The following is a 21,221-nucleotide window of genomic DNA, read 5'->3' as shown; positions in this document are numbered from 1 at the left end:
GCAATTCAAGATTCAGGGATCCATTCACTGCAAGCAACAGGCAGGCAGAAAAATCGTGGGTCGCGTCTGCTTTGAGCTCTTGACGGCCATCTCGAAGAGGGAGTCGCCCAACCACCGCACAACGATCGAGCATCTGCCTTGCTTAATTGACCACCTCCCACGATCGCGCATTTACATCCCGACCCGTACCATTCTCGATACGACCATATCGCCCAACATTCTTTTGCACAGGTGCATCAACCCAAACCCACTGTTTACTTTTCAGCTGGCAACGAACGCGCGCCGGCTGCCGAAAGCCTGCATTCCGACTCACGATAACTACACCACCCGCCAATGATTAGACGTAACTTTTAACGGCCACGACCTCTCGCCAGAAAGAGGCAATAATAATCAACCATGGCCTTCGGCTTCGGAGGCGCTAGTAACGCCATGATGGGTGCTTCCGCCGGTGGGGTGGGAGGAGTGGCACAGGGCAAGGACCTTGAGGTTATCCAAACAGAAGTGATTACAACCTCCATTCGCCGTTGTGATAGATGTTTTGTTGACTAACGGTACCATTTTTAGGGCCTTGGATTCCTTTCCATTTCCGCCGATGCCAAAGTCCAGCTGACCTCGAAATGGTCCCCTCCACCTGCGCCCACAGCGTCGCTCATGAGCATCGCCTCGCGCAAAGGCTTGGTCGCTGCTGCGGGACCCGATGCTATTCATATCGCCACTACCGAGTCGGTACGGAAGGCCTTCGAGGGCGAGAAGAGTGGCGACAGTGAAGTGCGGCCGTTCAACCCCCAGGCCAAGGTGCCGTTTCCGATTCGGATCTCTCAGCTTGCCTTCACCGCCGACGAACAATACTTGATTCTCTCTGCCGAGTCGGGCGGCGGCCTGGCAGTGTACGATGTTCAGGCGCTCACTCAGGGCGGCACACAACCCTCTTTCGAGCTCAGCACCAACCAGGAGACTCTCCGTGCTCTAGTTCCCAACCCGATGCCCGAGTCGGCTGGCCTTTGCGCAACCGTCACAAACAACGGGAACCTTTTTATGGCGAACTTGGCTGAGCGCAAGCTGGTTTCGGGATCAAACGGGCCAACCCTGCGCTCACAAGTCAGCTGTGCGGCATGGAGCACCAAGGGCAAGCAATTGGTTGCTGGCATGGCGGATGGATCCATCTCACAAATGACTCCTGACGGTGTTGAGAAGGCCCATATCCCAAAGCCGCCAGGTTTGGGCGACTATCATGGTGTGTCTTGGGTTTCCCCTGATACCTCATTCCCATACTAACATGAGTAGTTGCTTCGGTTACATGGCTCGAGAATCATGTTTTGCTTGTCGTTCATAACCCAACCAATGGTCAAGATTCGTCCGTTTTTCACCTCATCACCCGACAACAACCCCCAGGCGGGACCCCTACATTCACATTTCAAAAGCTCACCGACCCTGTCGAGCCCTTTGTGTCAGACAAGGTTCCTCACCACACCGTCCTAAGGCTGAGGGACTTCCCTCCGAATCTCCAAGACCTTCTTCTCGTGACCTCGACCGCCACTGAAGGGGTTGGCCTTCTGTCACGGTCCAAGAGTCCCTTGACGACCGATAAACCCGCCGAAGCAATCACCAATGTTTTCACGACGACAGAACTGGCGGACGATTCTAGGCGAGCGCAAGTGCCCATGAGTGAGGACATGACCGAAACATACCCGATCGGAGCTGCGCTTGACCTATCAAGCAAGGACAAGGTATACAAGCCGATTCCAACTGACGAAATCGAGCTCTCTCCTGGCCCGCTTCCGGGTCTGTGGGTGCTCAACAACGAGGGTGTTCTAGCAGCATGGTGGCTCGTTTACAACGAGTCCATCCGTGGGGGGACGACGTACCCAGGGATCGGCGGTGGTGATACCGCTGCTCCAGCTCTCGCGGCGCCGGCGCCAGCCGCCGCTGTCCCCTCGGCATTTGCTTCTCCTGCTAACAAAACTACGGCCTTTGGAACACCGTCCACTGCTGCGTCCGCTTTCGGGGGTACGTCTGCTCTAGGGGCCAAGGCGTCTCCCTGGTCGGTAGGCGGAGGTGCGTCTACAACCCCAGCATTCGGTTCTAGTTCCTTGGGTAGCAAACCAGCCGCGGCGGCGCCTGGTGCACCTGCTTTTGGCGCATCTTCTTTCGGGAGTAAGCCAGCAGCTCCCGCCTTCGGTCAATCATCCGGCTTCGGTATGGGGGCCAAGGTCTCCCCTTGGGCAACAGGATCGACCAGTGGCGCCGCACCCGCGTTTGGCAAAACTGCGTTCCCAAGCCCTGGCGCAAGCCCTGGTAAAGTCTTCGGCAGCGGTGCCGCGGCGCCCGCGAGTGGTGGGTTCGCAACCTTCGCCGACAAGAGCGGTTTTGCAGGCTTGGGTGGTGGCTCGGGTGGGTCGAGCATCTTCGGATCCAAGCCTGGCGCTCCCTTGACTTCGAGTGCCCCGGAGGTCTCTATGGATACTGACACTGCCTTCCCCACTCCGTCTGCCAAAACTGATAAGCCCGCGCTTGGAACCTCACCTTTCGTCCTCGGAACAACCTTCAAAGCTGATAAGTCTTCGGCCAATGATAATGAGAAGCCCAAGGATGGTGCAGGCAAGTCTCTGTTTGGGGGTGGATTTGGGCTTTCACTGGATGATGCGTCCAAAAAGCCAACTGTCGCTGTCTCCAAGGATATGGATATGGAGAGCACCACGCCGCCTCCCGTCGAAGAGAAGCCCAAGTCGATCTTTAGCCCGCAGTCCACCACCCCGACGAGCACACCTGCTCCCCAGAGGATTGACTTCAGCAGCGCAGCACCAGCTGGTGGGTCTAATCTTTTCCGCTCCAAGCTCCCTACCTCCAGCGGTATGTCCAATATCTTTGGAGCCCCTAAGCCGGCCACTTCAATTTTTGGGACGCCAAAGGTCAAGCAGGAGGACAAGGACAAGGTGGATTTGTCCAAGATTCCGGAGGCACCTCTCCCACCCGATGCTACTAGTAAGGCGGCCTATTATTTGAGTTCTTCATCGTCGGGATCGGAAAACTCACCTACAACAGTCTCCAAACCGTCGGCCAAAGCAGAGGATGCACCCCTACCGCCCGATTTCTTGGGCAAACCCGCGCAGAAGGAATCTGTGCCGGAAGCTGCGCCGTTACCTCCGGATTCCATTTTCGCCAAACCCAAGCCCGAATCAAAGGAAACAACGCCCCCGGTTACCGACGACGCGCCCTTGCCCCCCGATTTCCTCGCCAAGCCACCGCCGAAGCAAGCCCCTACCTTGCCCGCCGTGCCTGATAGCGCCAGTGACCACGGCCTATCCGAGGAGGAGGAAGAAGAGGGTGAGGTGGAAGAGGAGGAAGAGGAGGGAGAGGAAGAGGAGGGAGAGGAAGAGGAGGGAGAGGAGGAAGGCGAGTATGAGTCAGAAGCTGCCAGTGAAGGCAGTGGTGTCGATGTTGCTAAGGACCTCAGCCCGACGATAGGATTTAGCGGTCAAACGCCCGGAGCTACACCGCACAGCTCGTTTGGCGGGATGGGAGGAAGCACCTTCTCGACTATTTCTCGCACCGAAGCAGAACAAACGCGGCCGTTATTTGGCGAGATTAGCAGAAACGCGCCTCCCTTATTCCCCAAGCCGGCCGTACCGCAGAGCCCGCGATCGCCGAGCCCGATACGAGGCCAGCAGCGCAGCAGCCTTCTCAGGCCCAGCGAACCTGGCCGGTCCTTCAGCTCCCCAGGGGTGGCATCGCAGCTTCTGGGTAGAAAACCAGTGCCATGGCAGACGACGCAAGGATACAGCACCGGTCAACGCCCTCAAGTGGATCCGAATGTACAAGCACAGCGGAAGCTCGCGGAAAAGATGAGGGCAGAAGAGCAGGTGCTCGTTGACCCCCAAGATGAGGGCATCCAGCAGATTTTGCAATCAAAGCTCGAGCCAACCCTCCAGATACACGAGCTCTTCACGGTCCAATCCCAGTTGGAGCCGTTGAACCCGGGCCGAGAACAAGTACCCGCCGCTTGCGAAGCGCTCTGGAGAGACATCAACCGCATGATCGACGTCCTTGGCCTCAACTCACGATCACTGCAGTCGTTCCTCCTCGGCCACAGCACACAGTTTAAGCAGGGCGGTCGAAGTACGGCAGATCTCGAGAACCCGGACGACTGGGTACTTGTCGAGGTCGGGGAGTTCGGCGCCATACTCAACGACGAGGCAGCACGGTGCGCGAAGGGCCGCGTCCAAGACGTCGAAGGCGCCGAAGATGCGATCAAGGGTTTCGCCAAGGACCTCGCCAAGCTCCGCGCGAAGGAGGAAGACATGCGCAAGATAATCGGCGCGTACATCGACCCGGAACAGCTCGCCGTCGCCAGATCCTTGCCCCTCAGCGCCGAGCAGGCGTCGCAGCAAAACGAACTGCGCCGCTCCTACGCCACCTTCTCCCAGCTCCTCGCCGAAACGGAAGAAGCCCTGACGATGCTCCGCACCCGCATCGCCTCGGCAGGCGGCGCGTCCGGCAAGGGCCCGGTCCCCACCGTCGAGGCCATCATCCGCACTATTAATCGGATGACCAGCATGGCGGAGAAGCGCAGCGGCGACGTCGACGTCCTCGAGAGCCAGATGCGCCGCCTGCGCCTGGGTTCCGTCGGCCCCACCACCCCCGGCGGGCCCCGCAGCCGCGAGGGCTCCCCCTTTGCCACCCCACAACAACAACATCAGCGTAGGTCGCTGATGCTGCTCTCGTCGCCCGAAAAGGACGGCAGCAGCCGCATGCTGCGCGAGTCGATGGCCAGCTCGATCGCGTCGTACGGCGGGCGGGGCGGTACGCCGTTGTCGTCGTCGTCGTTGTTGGCGTCGCCCAGGAAGAAGACGAGCATGTACAGCCAGGAGGAGAAGGCGGAGTTGCGCGAGCGCGAGGCCAGCAGGAGGGGCGCGCTGCAGTTGTTGAGGAAGAGCTTGGCGAAGGCGGGGCCGAATGTCTCAAGGTTGAGGGATGATGATTGAGGGGTGATGATAGCTGTGGCCGGGATGGTTGTATAAGGTGGGGGTGGGGGGGATGGATGGATATGACTGAGTGGCAGGGTGGTGGATCTGATACTGTGTAGGGAGAGCGCGGGTCAGGAATAGCCGAGACTGAGGATGCGTATTGTATATCTTGGTGGTATTAGTATGATAGGCGATGTTCTGACGAGGAATTGGACTTTGAGCCTAACATGATGGATCGTCGGAGCTTGCGCATCTTTTCTCATCAACTGTGCTTGATCAACTCAAGGGAAAACAACAATTATCACTAAGACCGGACAACGTCACGTAGCCGGCCACAGCACACGATAGACCAGCACCGCGAGCACGGGTATAAACCATATATTCTCATCTTCGCCAAAAGCCACCAGAACCATATCAAACCCGCCCAACACCCGAGACACCGCCAACCCTGATGACCCCCATCCATGTAGCAAATCTTTAGCGATACATATACACAATAGAGCACAGATCCATGAACCCAAACTGTACCGCCCAATCAATACCCGCCCCGTCCGTCTTCCCTCCGTCCCACCCCAACCCATCCATTCAGACGTCAACTAACTAACCCCCGCCCTTAATCAATCAATCATCATTCCACTCATCCCCGCCCCGCACCCCACTCGGCTGGGTATGGGTATCCTTCTTCGGCTGCGCCGCCGACGAAGCGGAAGAAGAAGCGCCGGGCGCATCCACATCATCGTCCTCATCCAGCGCCAGGGCAAGCTCGTCCGGATCGCGCATCTTGGCGTCCGGGTCCACGGCCCCAGCAGTCACCCCATCCTCATCATCGTCCTCGTCCAGCGCCTGCCCGCGCTCGCGCTCGTGCTCCAACACGCCCTCGTCCGCGCTGATGGAGATGCCGCGCGATCCCCACTTGGGGCGCACCCCGCCACCGTTGTTGTTACCGCCGCCGCCGTTCTGTTGTTGGTGGTGGTTGAACCCGTTGCGGCCCAGGGCGGGGGCGCTCTCCTCGTCGTCGGTGCCAGTGCCGTCGATGTCGCGCGTGAACTGCTTGCTGCCGAAGATGCGGCGCAGGAGCCAGCCGCGCGAGAGGTCGTCGGCGTCGACCACGCCGCCGTTGCGCAGCTTGACGCGCTGGCGCGACCAGTATACCCAGGCGAAGTCGAGGTAGAGGGCGGTCTGGATGACGCCGAAGATGACCGAGATCGGGTTGGGCTTCTTCATGTTGGTGTCGAGCTCCTTGAGGATCCAGTTGAGCAGGTAGAGGCCGCGGTAGGAGCCGAGGAAGACGATGTAGAAGGAGGTGATGACGGTGGGGATGGTGGTCTGGCGGAGGAGGAGGAGCTGCGGGAGAACGCAAACGGATTCGAGAACTTGGGAAAAGACCCAGAGGTACTGTTGGTTAGGAGGGTTAGCTAAAGGAGGGAGGAGCGAAAGTGGGGGACTGGAGAGGATAGCGCACCTCTTGGAAACTCCACCAGTCATCAAAGATGAGCATGACGAAGGGCGATAGGAACAGGCAGGCGGCGAGGATCACGGCGCTCAGCTTCCAGGCTACCTCGCGCTCGCGGGTGCGCGGATAGACGAACCGGATGATCCCAATGGTGTAGAAGGACGAGAGCAGGTAGAAGACCTTGAAGAAGTAGTTCCATGCGTAGGATTCTCGAAAGAGATCGGTGTACCGGGTAACGAAGACGAGGGCGTAGAACAGCTGTGTCAGAAGAGAGACGCCTGCGCAACGATGCGCGTTAGCATTATCCATTTAGTTGCCAAAGAGGGGGGCGGGGCGAACAAACCCTCGGAGCTCTTGTTTCGGTGGATCGAGAATATGAGGATGCATTTCGCCGTGATGTGCGACATGTCGGCCGCTATCCTGAAGATCTACCCACTGCTGTCAGCCGTGATCCGATCGCAAGACTGTCGTGATCATCCAACTCACGGTCCACGCCATGATTGATTCCGGGTAGGCACTCGGACCCAAGCTATTTGGTATGCGGGATGCTGGGAGAAGGGTTCGTTCGTTGGGCGGGTGGTTATGATGGCATCACTAGGGACCCGCTCAGGGCAAGCTGAAACAGGAAGCCACCTCGTGCTGAGAGTCGCAATAGTCTATCGTAGTTTACTAAGGGTCGCGGTTTCCACGCGGAAATGGCCAAATAGCGTGGTTGGCAGCTCGCGTTAATGGGCGCGAGAGTTGCGCATCGATGCTTCGGCCTAATGGTGGTGTTTGTTGCTTGGTCTGGAACTGGAACACGAAGTCCAGGGTCGAGACAAGTTAGGCAGTCGGGGCTGGAACAAGAGGTGCTTGTCCATGAACATCGCCAGCTGGTAGCAGCTGCCTCGGCTCGCTCGGGGTTAGGGTCTCAGACTGATAGTTCCCTCGAGCATCATCATCGCCAACAAAAGTCCTGCATCCGGCCAATATGACAAGTGAACTTCTCCGTTCATTATTTACACGGCCCCATAGTTAGCTCAACAACTAAAACAAACTCTGAAATGCGCGGTGCGCCGAACCGCCTGCCCAATTTGGCAGTTGCTTGCTCCGGGAACCGGGCCAAGCCCGGCAACAGTGGAGTATTTCGGTCTCGGCCCCGGGGTGTCGGTCTTCCGTCATTCACAACAAAAATAACTATTTACTTGCATGACGCCAGTAAGTATACGAAATAACCAGAGCCAAAGTGAGAGAGCCGAGAAGTTCCCGCCCGTACCGGGCAAAAAGACCGGCCTCTTCCTCGTCGAGACCAGCGCCATGCCGGAACAGCTTGCGAACGTCCTCATAACGGCCCTGCTTCTGATACGTCAGGGCGAGGTTGGTGACGCCAATGAGTACATCCGGATGATCCCTCCCTAGTGTCGTCTCGCGCATACGGAGGACTTGTTTGCCCAGCTCGGCAGCCTCAGCTAGCTTGCCCCTGCATCGATAGATGGAAGCCAAGTTGCCCCTGGTGAGTAGTGTCTGCCGGTGGTCTTCGCCCAGGACATCCGCCGACAATCTCTCGATGATCTTGGCATCCTTTTCGGCAACTTCCAACATGCCAAGCTTCTCGTACACCCAGACCAGGTCGCTCCAGCTCGTGAGTGTTTCTGGGTGGTCCTGTCCTAGTGTTGTGGAGAGTTGCGCTGTCACTTGCTGCCCGAGGCTTTTGGCTTCGGCCAGCTCGCCCTGCTCTTGGTAGATCAAGGCCAGGCTAATCTGGCAGCGTAAGGGGTTTGGGTGCGTCTCGCCGTAGGTTTGTATCTTGGCCTTGACCACTTTTTCCGCGTATTCCCGGGCCTGCCCAAACATGCCCCTGTCACGGCAAATCAAGGCCAACGTCAGCAGGGTGTCGGCAAGGTCGTATGTGTTCTCGCAAAGGCTAGTTTCCTCCTCTTCTTCTTCTGAGGCCGCCGGCAAGCCGTCTTCTTCCCGATCTTTCCGGATCTGCGCACGTTTCTCGTCGATGATACTCTCGACGAGCTGCTGCGCGAGCTCGTGTTTGCCAATACTCCTCCATACTTCAACGCGCGTCATCTTGCGATCCCAGGTATCCGTCTGCGCGGAAGGCCCGAGTTGAGTTGAGGCTTCAACGACGCTCTTGGATAGTGTCTCTGCCTCTGCCCACTTGCCCACGTCCAGGTAGAATGTTACCAGTGTATTCTGGGCGATCAAAACCTCCTCGCTTGTTCCTCCCTTCATTTTACCTCGAAAGCGCCTGACAACCTCCTCCCCGCGACGCACCGCCTCTTTAGAATTGCCGACCTCAAAGTAGGCCCGCGCCGAGTTGTACATACTTTCAAGAGTCTTCGTGTCGTCCTCCCCGAGCCGCGCCTTGCGGATCTGCCAGGCTTCGTCGGCCCACTTCTCGGCAAGTTTGACGTTTCCCACGTCCATCTCGTACGAAGAGGCATTATGCAGGAGCGCAGCTCTCGCTTTTGCGGTGTCGTCATCGAAGACCGTGTTAAGCTGGACAGCGGGGGCAGCGGGGGCGGCGGAGCTATTGGTGGCGGTGCCGGTAGCCTTGAGCACGGCTCTGGTGTGAGAGCTAAGCTGCCGACATAGATCTTCGTCCGAGTCATCTGCTGGTGGATAATGAGCCGAGACGGCTTTAAGAGCCTCCCCAGCAGCATGCTTGGCTTCCTTGCTCTCCCTGGTCCAAATCGAGCTGAATAGATGAACCAGAGAGGGCATTTCGTAGACGTCATCCTCCTCCTGTGACTTTGAGCGAGACAGAAAGCTGAAACGCAACAACGGGCCAACCATATCGTTCAGAAAGTTTACCTTCCCCGCACCCTGTTGTAATAACATCTTGGGAATGTTATGTCTGTCTAGGAAGCAAATCATTTGGAGTAGCTCGACGGCTCGTGGGCTCCGCTCTTGGAGGCGCTTGAATGACAATGTCCAGGAACTCATGACGGACCACGGAACGTCGGTTTTGCGTTTCCCGTTGACTTCTGTTGCCAATACACTGGCGAATTCGGTCTCGTCTTCAAGTACGGCAAGGTACTCTGGGACTGTGCAAGGGGTTTCTGAGATATAGGTGGCGGCGTGGGTGATGGCCAGAGGAAGGTACTCTAGCTTCTTGACGAGCCCACCAATATCTGCGTCCCCGATCATTTCCTTGGGTACCTTCTTACGAAGCAGCTCCACGGCATCGTCCTTATCTAGTGGCGGAACGTGTATCGAGACGGAGGCTCCGAGGCCTTTTCCAGCTTTAACATCACGAGAGGTGATGAGGATGGAGCCGTTGCTGGTGTCGGGGATATAATTGACCAAACCTAGGTCTGATTAGGACACCTTCTTCGTAGGGTATCAGAGGTCTTGACCCACTCTTGCCACGCTTTCCAGCTCCAGTCACTCTTTCGGTGAAGAGCATGTTGGCGTCGTCGTTGCCGTCGAGGATGAGCAGCCAAGGACTGACCAGATCATTCTTCAACCATTCAAAGACAAGGCCCGGTATATCGTCCATCTTTGCATCATCCCAGCCGGGTATCTCGGCGCGCTTTGCCAGTGCATGGTACGACTCCAGGAAGGTCTCTTCGTTTTTCGCGTCCACCCAAAACACCCAAGTATCTGGGGAATCCCGGCGCAGTCGAGCGACGTATTCCACTACGATTTGGGTTTTCCTCAAACTCGGTCAGCAGGGGGGTGAGTGGTGAAAGTGGTGACGGTCTATTACCCTACGCCCGGTAGTCCGACAAGGGCAACTCGGGGATGAGACGAAGTATCCGTCGGTTGAAGGGATCCTTCGATTTCTTCGCGTATCAACTCTCTTCCAATAAAGTTATCGTCCCTTGTAAAGGGCACATTGTCAAAGGGGTTGCCGTTGATGACGAGTTTTACTTTCCGCCCAGGAGGAGTAAGTAACTATCGCGCCACCGCGCCCCTTCGCTCAGTTCAGCATGTCTGCTCTTACCTACACGGCCGTCGAGAATGTACTGCTCGATCGACCCATAGTTGATGCCCACTTGAGAGCCATAATTCCGGCCGGAAAGCTTTACGTAGGCTTGAGGGCCGCCATTTTTCGTCTTCCCGTCGTTCGCCGTTTCGTTTTCCGCGGCTTTTTGTGGCATTGCTACGGAGACTGTGGCAGGAAGGAGCAAAACGGTTCGAATTTTGTTGGAGAGACCAAATAATTCCGGCAGGCTGGGTAACTCAAGCGCACCTTCCACCCAGGAGACATAAAAAGACAAGGCAGTGACGACGGGACCTAATCCGTTCCATTTCCGGTTGACCCCGGTAGGTTCCATTTGGCTTTCCGTCTTGGGCACTTTTCAATGCAGCACGCAACATGCAGAATGCATTTTAGCTTCGTTCCACAAAGGGAACAATTTGGCTGCATAAGCTGCAGAAGCTGAAGGACGAGTCAAGGATTGTCTAACCAATCCTTGGGTTTCCCAACTGACATGCCACCCTCTGGCCAGAAAAAGCCGAACTCGAGAGGGGAGGAAGAGAAGAGAAATAAAAAAGAAAATAAAAAAGAAAAGAGAAAGAAAAGAGAAAGAAAAGAGAAAGAAAAGAGAAAGAAAAGAGAAAGAAAAGAGAAAGAAAAGAGAAAGAAAAGAGAAAGAAAAGAGAAAGAAAAGAGAAAGAAAAGAGAAAGAAAAGAGAAAGAAAAGAGAAAGAAAAGAGAAAGAAAAGAGAAAGAAAAGAGAAAGAAAAGAGAAAGAAAAGAGAAAGAAAAGAGAAAGAAAAGAGAAAGAAAAGAGAAAGAAAGAGAAAGAAAAGAGAAAGAAAAGAGAAAGAAAAGAGAAAGAAAAGAGAAAGAAAAGAGAAAGAAAAGAGAAAGAAAAGAGAAAGAAAAGAGAAAGAAAAGAGAAAGAAAAGAGAAAGAAAAGAGAAAGAAAAGAGAAAGAAAAGAGAAAGAAAAGAGAGAGAAAAGAGAAAGAAAAGAGAAAGAAAAGAGAAAGAAAAGAGAAAGAAAAGAGAGAGAAAAGAGAGCAGCTACACTTGGAGTTCGGCCTTTTTGTTTTTGGCCAGAGAGTACATACCTAGGTACGTAGCCTCGTTCTCCTGCGGTACAACCTAGGGATTTACCTGACTCCAGGGTAGGTTGGTGTGTGACAGCGCTCAGTGCCACCCACTTATCTCTCTCATCATCACTGGCTGGGCAGCATGCACATACATACACGGCTCCGTCCCTCACCCCCCTCTAGGCTTAGCCCCCCCAGCGCCGCCGAGGTTGACACCGCCGTTGATGGTTCCGTCATTGAACCCGAGCTGAAACCCTCCAAGGTTGTCTCCTTCAAATTTGGCAACCTTCTTTGCCTCCTTCTCCACGTCGTCTTCTTCGGATAGCTCTTCAACCCATTCTACCAAAACCCGCGAGATGCGCCTGAAATGGTCATCCTCCGCCGTTGCAGCTCTAGCCATAGCCTGATGGGTGGTAGCTAGACGGGTAGGGCTGGGTGCTCCGGGGACCTTGACCGTGGCCAGGCTTGTGATCGCCTCCTGCACCCCGCCCGAGACGGTGCTTGGCTTTCCCTCATAGAATACGGCTACCTCAAGAGTACCCTTCTCTACAAAAGCCTTGAAGCCTTTGGAAACTGCCGCCAGCTTCTCCGACTTGGAGAGGTCATCTTCCAACGAGCCGCCGGGGCTCCCCCCAGTAAGCCGATAGAACTTGTCCCCCGTTTTGGCCCAGAGGGCGGCGTCGGTATGGAAGGGCGTCCCTAGCAACGCCATCCGGTGTACGCATTTTGCAAGTACCTTCTCGGCTGATCTACCCTCTTCTGCCTTGATCAAGAACTGCATCATCGTGTAAGCGCAGATTCATATTTCGATTTTAAGCCAAGGAGAAACGAGGGGACGGGTGAACCACTGACGTTTTCGACAACCACCCCCCCAATGCTGTGAGCGACGAAGATTACAGGCCTGTTGGTCTTTATTCGGTGCACATCAACGTTAGTCGTTGTCGCGGGTGTCTTCAGAACGTGTCGTGCGCTGAACTTACCGTCTTCGAGCTGGCACGCACGCTTCGGATCTCGTGGGAAAGGTCATCCGAGAGGGCGTCTATTCTGTTCTCCTCCTCGGTAGCCCAGAAATCCTCGAGCTCTACATCGTAGTCGCATGTAATGATGCGGGCTCGGGGGGTCAAGTTACCGAGGAAACTCTCAGGCCAAGCGACCTTTCCCTCGGCGGAAACGTGAGTCCATGCCTGCTGGCCCTCTTCACGCCAGCCAGGGACTAGTACAATGCTGTGCGGAGGTTAACTTGGCATCGCTTCTGTTGGGGTTGTTTTTCTACATACTCGACGCAGGCATCGGTAGGGTCACGGACAATCTTGGAGCGCATTGTGGGTTTGCCTGAGCAATAAAAACAACACCGACTTGCCTTATAAAAAGGGGAGTATGTATAGGTTGATTTGTTGGCGACTATATGTATTTCTCTCGTTCATCACGGACCTTCCAACAAGGCTGGCCAGAGAAAGCTAGGAGGCCGTATACCAGCCAATCTTGCCTTCTGGCCATAGAGCCGAGACCCCCTCATGCGGGACGGTTGATGTTGCGGCCGGTATGCATGGCTGCATGGAGCTGAATACTCCGCCATTCGATGTAACCGAATTCCCCAGCCTTGCCATGTATCTCGACATTGCCCCTCCATCACAGCTTACTTGCCTCCTCCTTCCTGCCCCTCCTTGAGGGGTTGAACGAACCAAGGACCCTAGTTAAGATATGGACAAGGGAGCTTCCGGCCCTCGCTGAAGCCACACGTACCCTCACCACTCGGCACTTCTCCTCGCCTGTGCCCAAAATGGCCGAAGCTCTTGGTGTTGCTGGCAGTATCGTCGGCATTGTCGCTACCGCCCTCCATGTCATCCGGAAGGTAGTGGACGACGTACGGAGCATCCACGATGCCCCTGACACCCTCAAGACCCTCCAGTCTGACCTAATCCTCGCGGACCGGGCCCTCGAGTCGCTTCAAGACATCGACGAGCCGCAGTGGGAGTTCCTCGGCGAGGCCGTGGTCAAGCATGCCGAGATCACTATCACGAGCTGTTCCGAAGCATGCAACACTTTTGGGGCTGCTCTGAAGAAGTGGACGAAACGCTCCACCGACGGGAAGCTCTCATGGCGCGACAGGGGCAACATCGGCTTCTTCAACCAGAGCCAGATAAAATCCATGTCGCAGCAACTGCAAAACTGTCACACCATGATTACCTCCATGGCTAGCACGGCCACTCTGTGAGTTTATCATGGCTTTACGGCCTTTAAAAGCAACATGACTAACACCAAACGAAACAGACATGGCTCGCTGAAGAACAATGAAACTAGCCAGAGAATCGAGAAGACGCTGTCAGAAAACCTCGACCAACTTACGAGCATGATGGCTACTTTGAATACCCGTGTTGTTGAAACACAACAGGCTGCGGCTGCCCCAGCCCAGCCAGTGAACCAGCCTCAAGAAGCGACGGAAGCAGCAGCGGATGTCCTCGCGCAAATCAGGGAGGAGAGTAAGGCCCTGGCGGCTTCGCGTCAGCTTTACGAGGACCTCCTTGAAAGAATCCAGGAGGCTGCTATTGAGAGTCAGGCGGAGAGAGCTCGTGGCCGTGGTGCCAGGACGGTTAATGTTAAGTTCAATGGTCGTAACGACCGGGGGCTGCAGATGGGGGTGAATGAGGGCACCATGAACAACCTTCGCTTTGGATGAGCATACCTGTCGTACGTGGGACTTAAGCTGATGTGGGAATAACAACTGGTCCTAGTGATACGACTAAAAAGGTACTATCGAGAGTAAGGTAGCGACTGTGGTTTGACTAGCAGGGCATACACTCCCCCTCCTTGTGAACTCCCCCTCCTTGTGAACCCCCCCTCAAGCCCTGTGACGGGGATACTTCTGCAAGTGCCGGAACAGATCATTCCTCGAGTCAAAGTCCCTGCCACATTTCAAGCACACAGTGTCGTCGTCCTCCTCCTCGTCCTCATCATCATCATCGCTGTCTTCCTCCGAATCTACCTCATCCGAGTCTTCATCCTCCACTTCCTCGTCTCTCCTACGACTACCACCACTACCACCACCACCACCACCACCCCCAGACCCCCTCACCCCCCCATACCTCTCCAACAACGCCACAATCCCCCTATCCTTCACAAACTCCGCCCCCATCAACGGCGTCCACCCCTCCCCATCCCTCAAATTCGGATCCGCCCCCCCCTCCAACAAAGCCCCCACCACCGCCCCCGCCCGACAAGCAACCGCAGTATGAATCGGCGCATTCCCATCCCCCCCCAACGCATTCGCATCCGCCCCCGCCGCCAGCAACAACCTCACCAACTCCGCGCGCCGCGCCACATACGCCACATCCCCATCATAATCATCCGGCACATCCACCGCCAAATGCAGCGGCCGCATACCTTCCGCATCGGGCGCATCCACAATCCCCGCGGCACCCGGCGCCGCCAGCAGCGCGCTCATGACGGCGGCGCTGCGGCCGTACGCGGCCTTGTGCAGCGCGGTCTGGCGCTCGGCGGCGTCGAGCGCGGTGATGCTGGCCCCCGCGGCGAGGAGCAGGCGCACGACGGTGTCGGTGGTGGAGGAGGCCGCGGCCGCGTGCAGCGGGTAGGTGCCGGGACTGCTGAGGGTGGAGACGTGCGCGCCCGAGGTGAGGAGCAGGCGCACGATGGCGGGGTTGGGGCCCGAGTTGGTGGCGTTGTCGCCGCAGGCGAGGGTGAGGGCGGTGGTTTGGCCGTCGTCGGCGGTGGCGTTGAGGTTGGGTTTGTATTGGAGGATGAGCTGGACGGCGGCGAGGTTGCCGCTGAGGACGGCGAGGTGGAGGAGGTTGTAGCCGAAGAGGACGCGTTCTTTGGTTGCCGGGCTGACGCCGCGGGAGAGGTGGCTTCGGAGGGCTTGGACGTTGCCTTTTGCGGCGGCTTGAAAGACGTCTTCGAGGTCTTCGGTCCAGTCTTCGGCCTCGACGTGGCCGCCTCTGGTGGTGCGGACCTTGACTTTCTTCTTCATTTTGGTTTGGGAGGGGCTGAGGGGGTAAGTGCTCGGTAGGAGGTGGATAAGGGGCTAGGACGAAGAGATGATTTCGACAACATCAGACAGCCGGAGTTGTCCCATTTTGTAGACTTTTGCCTGCCTCAAGCCTCGCCCTCCTGTTTTCTGTCTGCTAATACAACCTAGCATTCTCGACAGGCTACTGGCAGCACATTGTGATACCCCCTAACGCGATTAGCAAGCTTGTTTTAGGGGCTGAGAGGAGAGCGGCTGGATGCGGAGTCTTGGGCAAGGGGAAGTACAGGTACATAGCCCTGATATCTCCTATCCTATGTTCCCGTGTGGTGTTGAGCCCCTCCGAGACCCTCCGCACCCCAAGTAGATGATGTTCCATGCAGGACACAGCAGCCAATACTTGGCCATTTTCGTATCATTCAGCCCATGCGGTGCGAGGGCCGCCAAGAAGACATAATAATGCGCAAAAGAACTGTTGGCCAACCAGGCCTCCGATTGTCGGCTCAGAAGAGGTAAGACCCCGGAAGGTACGGAATACCACCCTCGATGCACCCAACGAAACTGAGCCTACCAGGCCCAAAGTATTTTCATGATCCTGCTCAGCCGAGAGCCTTGCGCGGCAGTGAGAACAAGAAAACTTTCGAGCAGCATACATCACTTGATTCACCATGACTGGGAGGTGGTGTCGACTGATGTTTAGAGGAATGAATGATCGCGTCCGAAGGCTGTGGCTGTGACGGAAATCATGTCCCATTTTCTTTTCTCCATCTTGAGACGGCTCAGAGTTTAGATTGAGTATGAAAATGGTGAGTGTACACAGCAAGTGGTGGAAGCGATGACGCGGCCACCCATGCCCAGTGAGTTGGCCATAGGACGGAGGCATCTGTAGACCACGAGGCGCTCAAGCGCTCTGGTAATTTCCTGATCTTGGATACCTGGCCCACTCCCCATTTCTCCGAACACCAAAGTCGTGGCACTTGCCATGTCTCATCTCGTTAGTATAATGCGCTTGGGAATGGTGTTGTTATGTAGTCCTGATGTCTGTTGCGGGAGATGACAAGAAACCTTACATTCCGGTTAGCAAGGAAAGAGATGACGAAAGATAGCAAGAGAAAGAAGATAAACAGGTGTTTCTGATCGTCACCTCTGAATGTTAGACATCGGGACTCGGGGGTTAGCGCCGGAATCCCCCCTATAAACAAGTGGCTATAACAGTGCAAGGTTTGCCAGACCTCACATCCCGAGCGCAATATCACACGGAATCATGCTGTGGGGAGATATGCATGACACCCTTCGCGGATAATGGTGGGGACAGCATGCAAGTTGCATTTCACATGATATACCATGGCTATGATCGTGAAAATGTCGTCTTGAGGCCTCAACCCTCCTCCGAGGGAGCTATCGGTTTGACGAGAAAGAAGCAGATAATTAAGTAGGATGTGTAAATCTAATAGGAGACGAATTGTGATAAACATAGAGAATGTAAAAAGTGGATGAGGAAAATGAATGGAATAAAAACACAAGACAATACGTCAATAATTCCGCCTTGTTTCTGTCCCTAATGTGTTATTCTCGCACCTAAGAGCTTTGCTGGTTGAGTTGGTTGTTCCGAGTTTGTTGATCGAGCGAGGTTGTGGTTGCATGGTCGCTGGCCGGAAGCTTGGCAACGATCAGCCCCGCTAACTTAGCGCGGTGTGGATCGTGTAAACCCCTGTAAAGTCGCGTCTTAACATCTCCAAGCGCGTCATCTCCAACTTGGAAGGTGTGTATTGGAATTGTAGGCCGACAGGGAGGTACCTATTGACGACACCTTTTGGAGATGTAAATTTCTTTGGCCACTACCAAGGGAACGGGCAAAAATGGCGACAAGTAAGAATATTGCTCCAATGCCCCTCAATGCCTCTCAATTATTAACACCGTACAGGACAGGAGCGCATGCGAGACCGCATGCGCGGGGCAGGGTAAGTCGATTCGACCTCTTGAGGAACGCTCAATATTTACCTTTTGAATAGGAGACACAATGTTGGAGACATTGACTTTGGCTTCGTTATTCCCGTCGCCGAAGAGCCCGACGACGAACCCGAAGAACCGCCCGTCGTCGAACCGTCACCGCCGTCACCACCAACACCAGCGACTCGCCCGTCCCCAAACACATTCGCCAAACGAAAACAGCTCGGTCGGGATGTATCGCGACTGAGTCCAGCCCCAACAAGCTATCCAACAACCAGCCATGATGTCTACAGCATACCCGACGCCAGCACCGAAGCAGGCGACGAGACTGCCACCCACGCCGCGCCCTCCACCATCCTCTCCCAGGCCCCCTCCTCCCCGCCACAAACCGAACCACCAACACACCATGACGAAGACGACGAAAGCGAAGACCACCCCATGGCCGACGCCCCTCCCCTCATTACCACCACCACCAAACCACCACACCACCTCCCCCAACAACGCGGCCCCCTCTCGAGCGTAATCTCCGCCACAAAACGCCTCTCCTTCGACCCCTCCTCCCCACCACCCAAACACACCACCACCACCACCACCACAAACACCACCCCCACTACCCGCCGCCACCACCTCCCCACCTCCATGGAAATCACCACCGAAATGGAAGTGACCGAAAGCCCCGCCGACGCCCCCGGCAGCGGCCGACGCCGCCCGCTGCGTGTGGGGCCGGGGACGCCGCTTGCGGGCTCGAGCGCACTGCTGCAGCGGGTGATGGAGGAGGAGGATTTGGATGCGGAGGGGGATGCGAGTATGGGGTTGGATGTGGCAGGTGGGGGTGGGATGGTGGGGAATTCGTCGCCTATTGAGAGGAGGGTGGCGAGGAGGGGGAGGGCTGGGGTTGGGAGGGGGGGGGGGAGGGCTGTATTCGGGGGGAGGCGGAGGGTGGTGGAGAGTGTTGCTGAGAGTGTTGTTGAGGGTGAGGTGGAGTTGGGGGTGGAGGAGGAGGAAACAGAAGAGGTGGAAGAAGCCGTGGAAGAAGTGGAAGAGGAAGAGGAGGTGATAGAGGAGTCGACTGTTCAGCTTGAAGATGGCCAAACAAGTGTGGATGAGGTGCAAACGGTGGCAGAGCAAGAGGTGGAGGAAGCGCAAGAGGTTGGTGAGGAGGAAGCTGCCCAGCGACTGGGCAGGAAACGCCCCCGCCGGAGCCCGCGCGCACCTTCACCAGAGCTAGGGTCCGGCGTGGCGGAAAATTTGCCGGCGCCAAAGCGACGTCGCGGAAGGCCGGGAGCGAGCCCTGCCCAGCAGCAACAGCCTGCTAAGAAAGCACGGGTAGGCAGGCCACCCAAGGTTCAGCCACCGCGTCAACCATCACCTTCACCACAACCTGAGCCCCCAACTCGGGCTCGGGCTCAGCCGAGACCGAAGCCGAAGCCGAAGCCGAAGCCGAAAGCAAAGAAACAAGCAAGGAAGAGTAAGGCGGCCGCCAACGGCGACGACGACAGTGAGGGAGAAAGGCCATCTGGATCCGTACCAGTTACAGTGCAGCGCTTCACCAAACCATCACGCGTTGCAGAGGAAGGGGGCGAACCGAGCTCAGCTCTCCTCCATGGCGAAATACCATTTGCTAGCCGCGGCGGTGTTAATGCAGTTGATGTCCTCTCTAAGCTCTGCGAGGAGCTCATCGAGGCATATATGGATAAGCTGCAAGAGCGCGGCAGGGCGGCCGAGGACGCGGCGACGAGGAGGGAACAAAAGACGATGTACCGGGCTCTGGAAGCGTTCCAGGAGGAGCTGAGGACCAGGCTGTTGGAACACGTAAGTCTCGCACATAACAGAGAGCTTGTCTGGATCTGGAAACTGACAAGGTTAGACAATTGCCCTCGATACACTCCATTCCCTGCGGAAGAGGGTGCGCTCGGCGCAAAAGGAGAAGCTCACACTGCGGGATGAGATCCTCCAGATCCGCGCGGAGAGGGAGCAGGTAGCGCTGCGGATGGATGCGATACGTATCCGGCATGAAGCTGATAGCAAACAGGCTTTGGTAGGCCCACCTTTCAACCCCTTGCCGATTATAACCAGACACTGACATACCTCAGCGACACATATCACTCTCGTCCGCCATGCACGACATCGACATGGCTGTGGAAAAGGGACAGGCAGCGCCTGAGCTGTCTCCCGCCGAGCAGAAAAAGGCAGACTTGGCCAACCTCGAGCTTTTGATCAGCCGCGTGGCGGATCAGGCATGTACAAAAAGCGACGGTGGAGGGGCGCTGAAGCAGATCAGGGAGTTCAACGCCTTCTTGGAGCGCGCCGCAGCGGTTTTGGAAGGCAGGTAACACTGTATAGTAACGACGTGATGAATCCGTCTGATGACCTGGTTGGTATTCGACACATGAGGAATAGTTTATACAGCGAATATTCGTACACATGTTTCCCAATCTGATCACGCCGACTTCGGGCCCGACCACGACCCAGCCAGGGCAGAAAACCTGTCCATGAATGTCTCCTTCCCCTCAGCCTTGCGCTTTTCCCTCTCCTTGGCCTGTTCCTGCCACAGGCCCTGCACCTTCGCCGCCATTTCCGCCTTGGCCCTATGTTCCGCCCTAAGCGCCTTCTCTTCAGCCTCACGCTCTTCAGGCGGCAGCTTCTCCAGCGCAGTCTTCCACGACGCCACAACCGCCGCGTTCGGCTCAGGCACATCAACCCCCGTGCCAGCTGCATCCGCCCGGGCCGCCGGAGCCGGCGCATCCTCAAACAACGTCTTAAGAACGGGCGCCTCCCGACCCTCCTCCTTCGCCTTCTCCACCTCGCGCTCATGCGCCAGCATCCGATGATACAGCTCATCAGCGCGCATCTGGATATCCTCATCCACCTGAGGATTCCGCCCATGGACACTCAAATACCCCAGCGCCTTGAGCAGACGGCTCTGGGCGCTGTAGCAGCGTTCGAACTTCTGCACCTCGTCGCGGCACATGGTCATGCGCGCCGTCCAGCTGCCCGACTTCATGCACTCGGTCCAGTCGACCTGCTCCTCGGCGCAGTTCTCCAGCGCCGCCCGCCCGATCAGCCCCTTGCGCTCCTTGAAGGCCTCGAGCACGTCCGAGAGCTTCTCGTTGTCGGATTTGGTCTCGGCTTCGACGGTGGCGAGGGACCGGTAGGTCTTCCAGAGGTGGGCGTAGCGGCCGTCGGGGTAGAGGGATTCGGGAGGGGGTTGGGGGGTGCCGGTGGGGGAGGTGGTGGTGGGTTTTTGGTCGGATGATGGTGGTGGTTGGGGTTGCTGCTGGGGTTGGGAGGAGGGGTTGTTGTTGTTGCTGTACTTGACGGGCGACTCCTTTTCCAGGAACTCGCGCAGCTTGGGGTCTAGCCGCCCCAGCGGATCGGAGCCGCTGTTGTCGGAACCGAACCAGCCGTCGAACCAGCCCATTGTGTCGATCGGAGGGGATGCTAATCCCGGTATCAAGCGGTGGGTTCCAGATGTTCGATGACGAGGAGCTGCGGTTGGGAGAGGCGCCAATGTAGAATTTAGGCGGGGGAGCACGGCAGAACAGAGTGGGTCCAGGAGCATCATGCCAAGACTTCCCGATCTCCACCCAGCATTTGTCGTGTAAGTGAATCCGCTCCTTCCTTCCATCATCACTCAACAAATTCATCAGATGTCAAACGATGATTTTATTCTGTCCGGATTCTTGCCTTGAATTTAATATTTCAGAGTGGACATGTCTTACCTACCATGATCGTCGATGTTCTAATGTGGAAGGAACCAGCTTGGACCGCCTAGATATCAACATCATGTTTTACATCTATCTTCCTTGCCCTTCACCATTTCATTTCTGACTTTACTCTTCTCAATTGGCAATTGACCATCATGCGGAAAATAG

At 56.4% G+C, this 21,221-nt stretch overlaps 9 protein-coding genes across 9 annotated transcripts; 3 read left to right on the top strand and 6 right to left on the bottom strand.

The window, feature by feature from the left end:
- Positions 1-27: 27 nt before the first annotated feature.
- F5144DRAFT_617445 (uncharacterized protein) lies at positions 28-5,236 on the top strand. Its single transcript, XM_066791880.1, has 3 exons — positions 28-501; positions 565-1,234; positions 1,285-5,236. The coding sequence occupies exons 1-3, from the start codon at positions 397-399 to the stop codon at positions 4,980-4,982; spliced, it is 4,473 nt and encodes a 1,490-aa protein (XP_066648926.1). The 5' UTR covers positions 28-396; the 3' UTR covers positions 4,983-5,236.
- A 349-nt stretch (positions 5,237-5,585) lies between these two features.
- Positions 5,586-6,824, bottom strand: F5144DRAFT_589056 (ER lumen protein retaining receptor-domain-containing protein; the record flags this gene model as incomplete). The annotated part of the gene is made up of 3 exons (XM_066789996.1): positions 5,586-6,359; positions 6,427-6,695; positions 6,761-6,824. The coding sequence occupies 3 exons, from the start codon at positions 6,822-6,824 to the stop codon at positions 5,586-5,588; spliced, it is 1,107 nt and encodes a 368-aa protein (XP_066648925.1).
- A 394-nt stretch (positions 6,825-7,218) lies between these two features.
- F5144DRAFT_556845 (P-loop containing nucleoside triphosphate hydrolase protein) lies at positions 7,219-10,610 on the bottom strand. The gene is made up of 4 exons (XM_066787994.1): positions 10,358-10,610; positions 10,121-10,283; positions 9,772-10,067; positions 7,219-9,719 (listed from the first exon to the last, which is right to left on the bottom strand). The coding sequence occupies exons 1-4, from the start codon at positions 10,512-10,514 to the stop codon at positions 7,594-7,596; spliced, it is 2,742 nt and encodes a 913-aa protein (XP_066648924.1). The 5' UTR covers positions 10,515-10,610; the 3' UTR covers positions 7,219-7,593.
- A 903-nt stretch (positions 10,611-11,513) lies between these two features.
- F5144DRAFT_54528 (uncharacterized protein) lies at positions 11,514-12,989 on the bottom strand. Its single transcript, XM_066787352.1, has 4 exons — positions 12,692-12,989; positions 12,395-12,638; positions 12,267-12,323; positions 11,514-12,189 (listed from the first exon to the last, which is right to left on the bottom strand). The coding sequence occupies exons 1-4, from the start codon at positions 12,733-12,735 to the stop codon at positions 11,584-11,586; spliced, it is 951 nt and encodes a 316-aa protein (XP_066648923.1). The 5' UTR covers positions 12,736-12,989; the 3' UTR covers positions 11,514-11,583.
- A 97-nt stretch (positions 12,990-13,086) lies between these two features.
- F5144DRAFT_54334 (uncharacterized protein) lies at positions 13,087-14,172 on the top strand. Its single transcript, XM_066787240.1, has 2 exons — positions 13,087-13,625; positions 13,686-14,172. The coding sequence occupies exons 1-2, from the start codon at positions 13,195-13,197 to the stop codon at positions 14,089-14,091; spliced, it is 837 nt and encodes a 278-aa protein (XP_066648922.1). The 5' UTR covers positions 13,087-13,194; the 3' UTR covers positions 14,092-14,172.
- Positions 14,173-14,253: 81 nt separating this feature from the next.
- Positions 14,254-15,399, bottom strand: F5144DRAFT_617442 (ankyrin repeat-containing domain protein; the record flags this gene model as incomplete). The annotated part of the gene is made up of 2 exons (XM_066791879.1): positions 14,254-14,393; positions 14,460-15,399. The coding sequence occupies 2 exons, from the start codon at positions 15,397-15,399 to the stop codon at positions 14,254-14,256; spliced, it is 1,080 nt and encodes a 359-aa protein (XP_066648921.1).
- Positions 15,400-15,605: 206 nt separating this feature from the next.
- Positions 15,606-16,469, bottom strand: F5144DRAFT_54336 (uncharacterized protein). The gene has a single exon (XM_066787242.1). The coding sequence runs from the start codon at positions 16,277-16,279 to the stop codon at positions 15,812-15,814; it is 468 nt and encodes a 155-aa protein (XP_066648920.1). The 5' UTR covers positions 16,280-16,469; the 3' UTR covers positions 15,606-15,811.
- A 1,315-nt stretch (positions 16,470-17,784) lies between these two features.
- Positions 17,785-19,679, top strand: F5144DRAFT_477899 (uncharacterized protein; the record flags this gene model as incomplete). The annotated part of the gene is made up of 3 exons (XM_066785073.1): positions 17,785-19,158; positions 19,214-19,384; positions 19,440-19,679. The coding sequence occupies 3 exons, from the start codon at positions 17,785-17,787 to the stop codon at positions 19,677-19,679; spliced, it is 1,785 nt and encodes a 594-aa protein (XP_066648919.1).
- A 68-nt stretch (positions 19,680-19,747) lies between these two features.
- Positions 19,748-20,920, bottom strand: F5144DRAFT_556835 (uncharacterized protein). The gene has a single exon (XM_066787993.1). It carries the CDS (start codon positions 20,909-20,911, stop codon positions 19,787-19,789), a length of 1,125 nt encoding a protein of 374 aa, XP_066648918.1. The 5' UTR covers positions 20,912-20,920; the 3' UTR covers positions 19,748-19,786.
- Positions 20,921-21,221: the final 301 nt, after the last annotated feature.

Source organism: Chaetomium tenue (genome assembly GCF_020726465.1).
Source record: "Chaetomium tenue strain MPI-SDFR-AT-0079 chromosome Unknown F5144scaffold_1, whole genome shotgun sequence".
Classification (NCBI taxonomy): domain Eukaryota; kingdom Fungi; phylum Ascomycota; class Sordariomycetes; order Sordariales; family Chaetomiaceae; genus Chaetomium; species Chaetomium tenue.
This window is presented reverse-complemented; position numbering and strand designations above follow the sequence as displayed.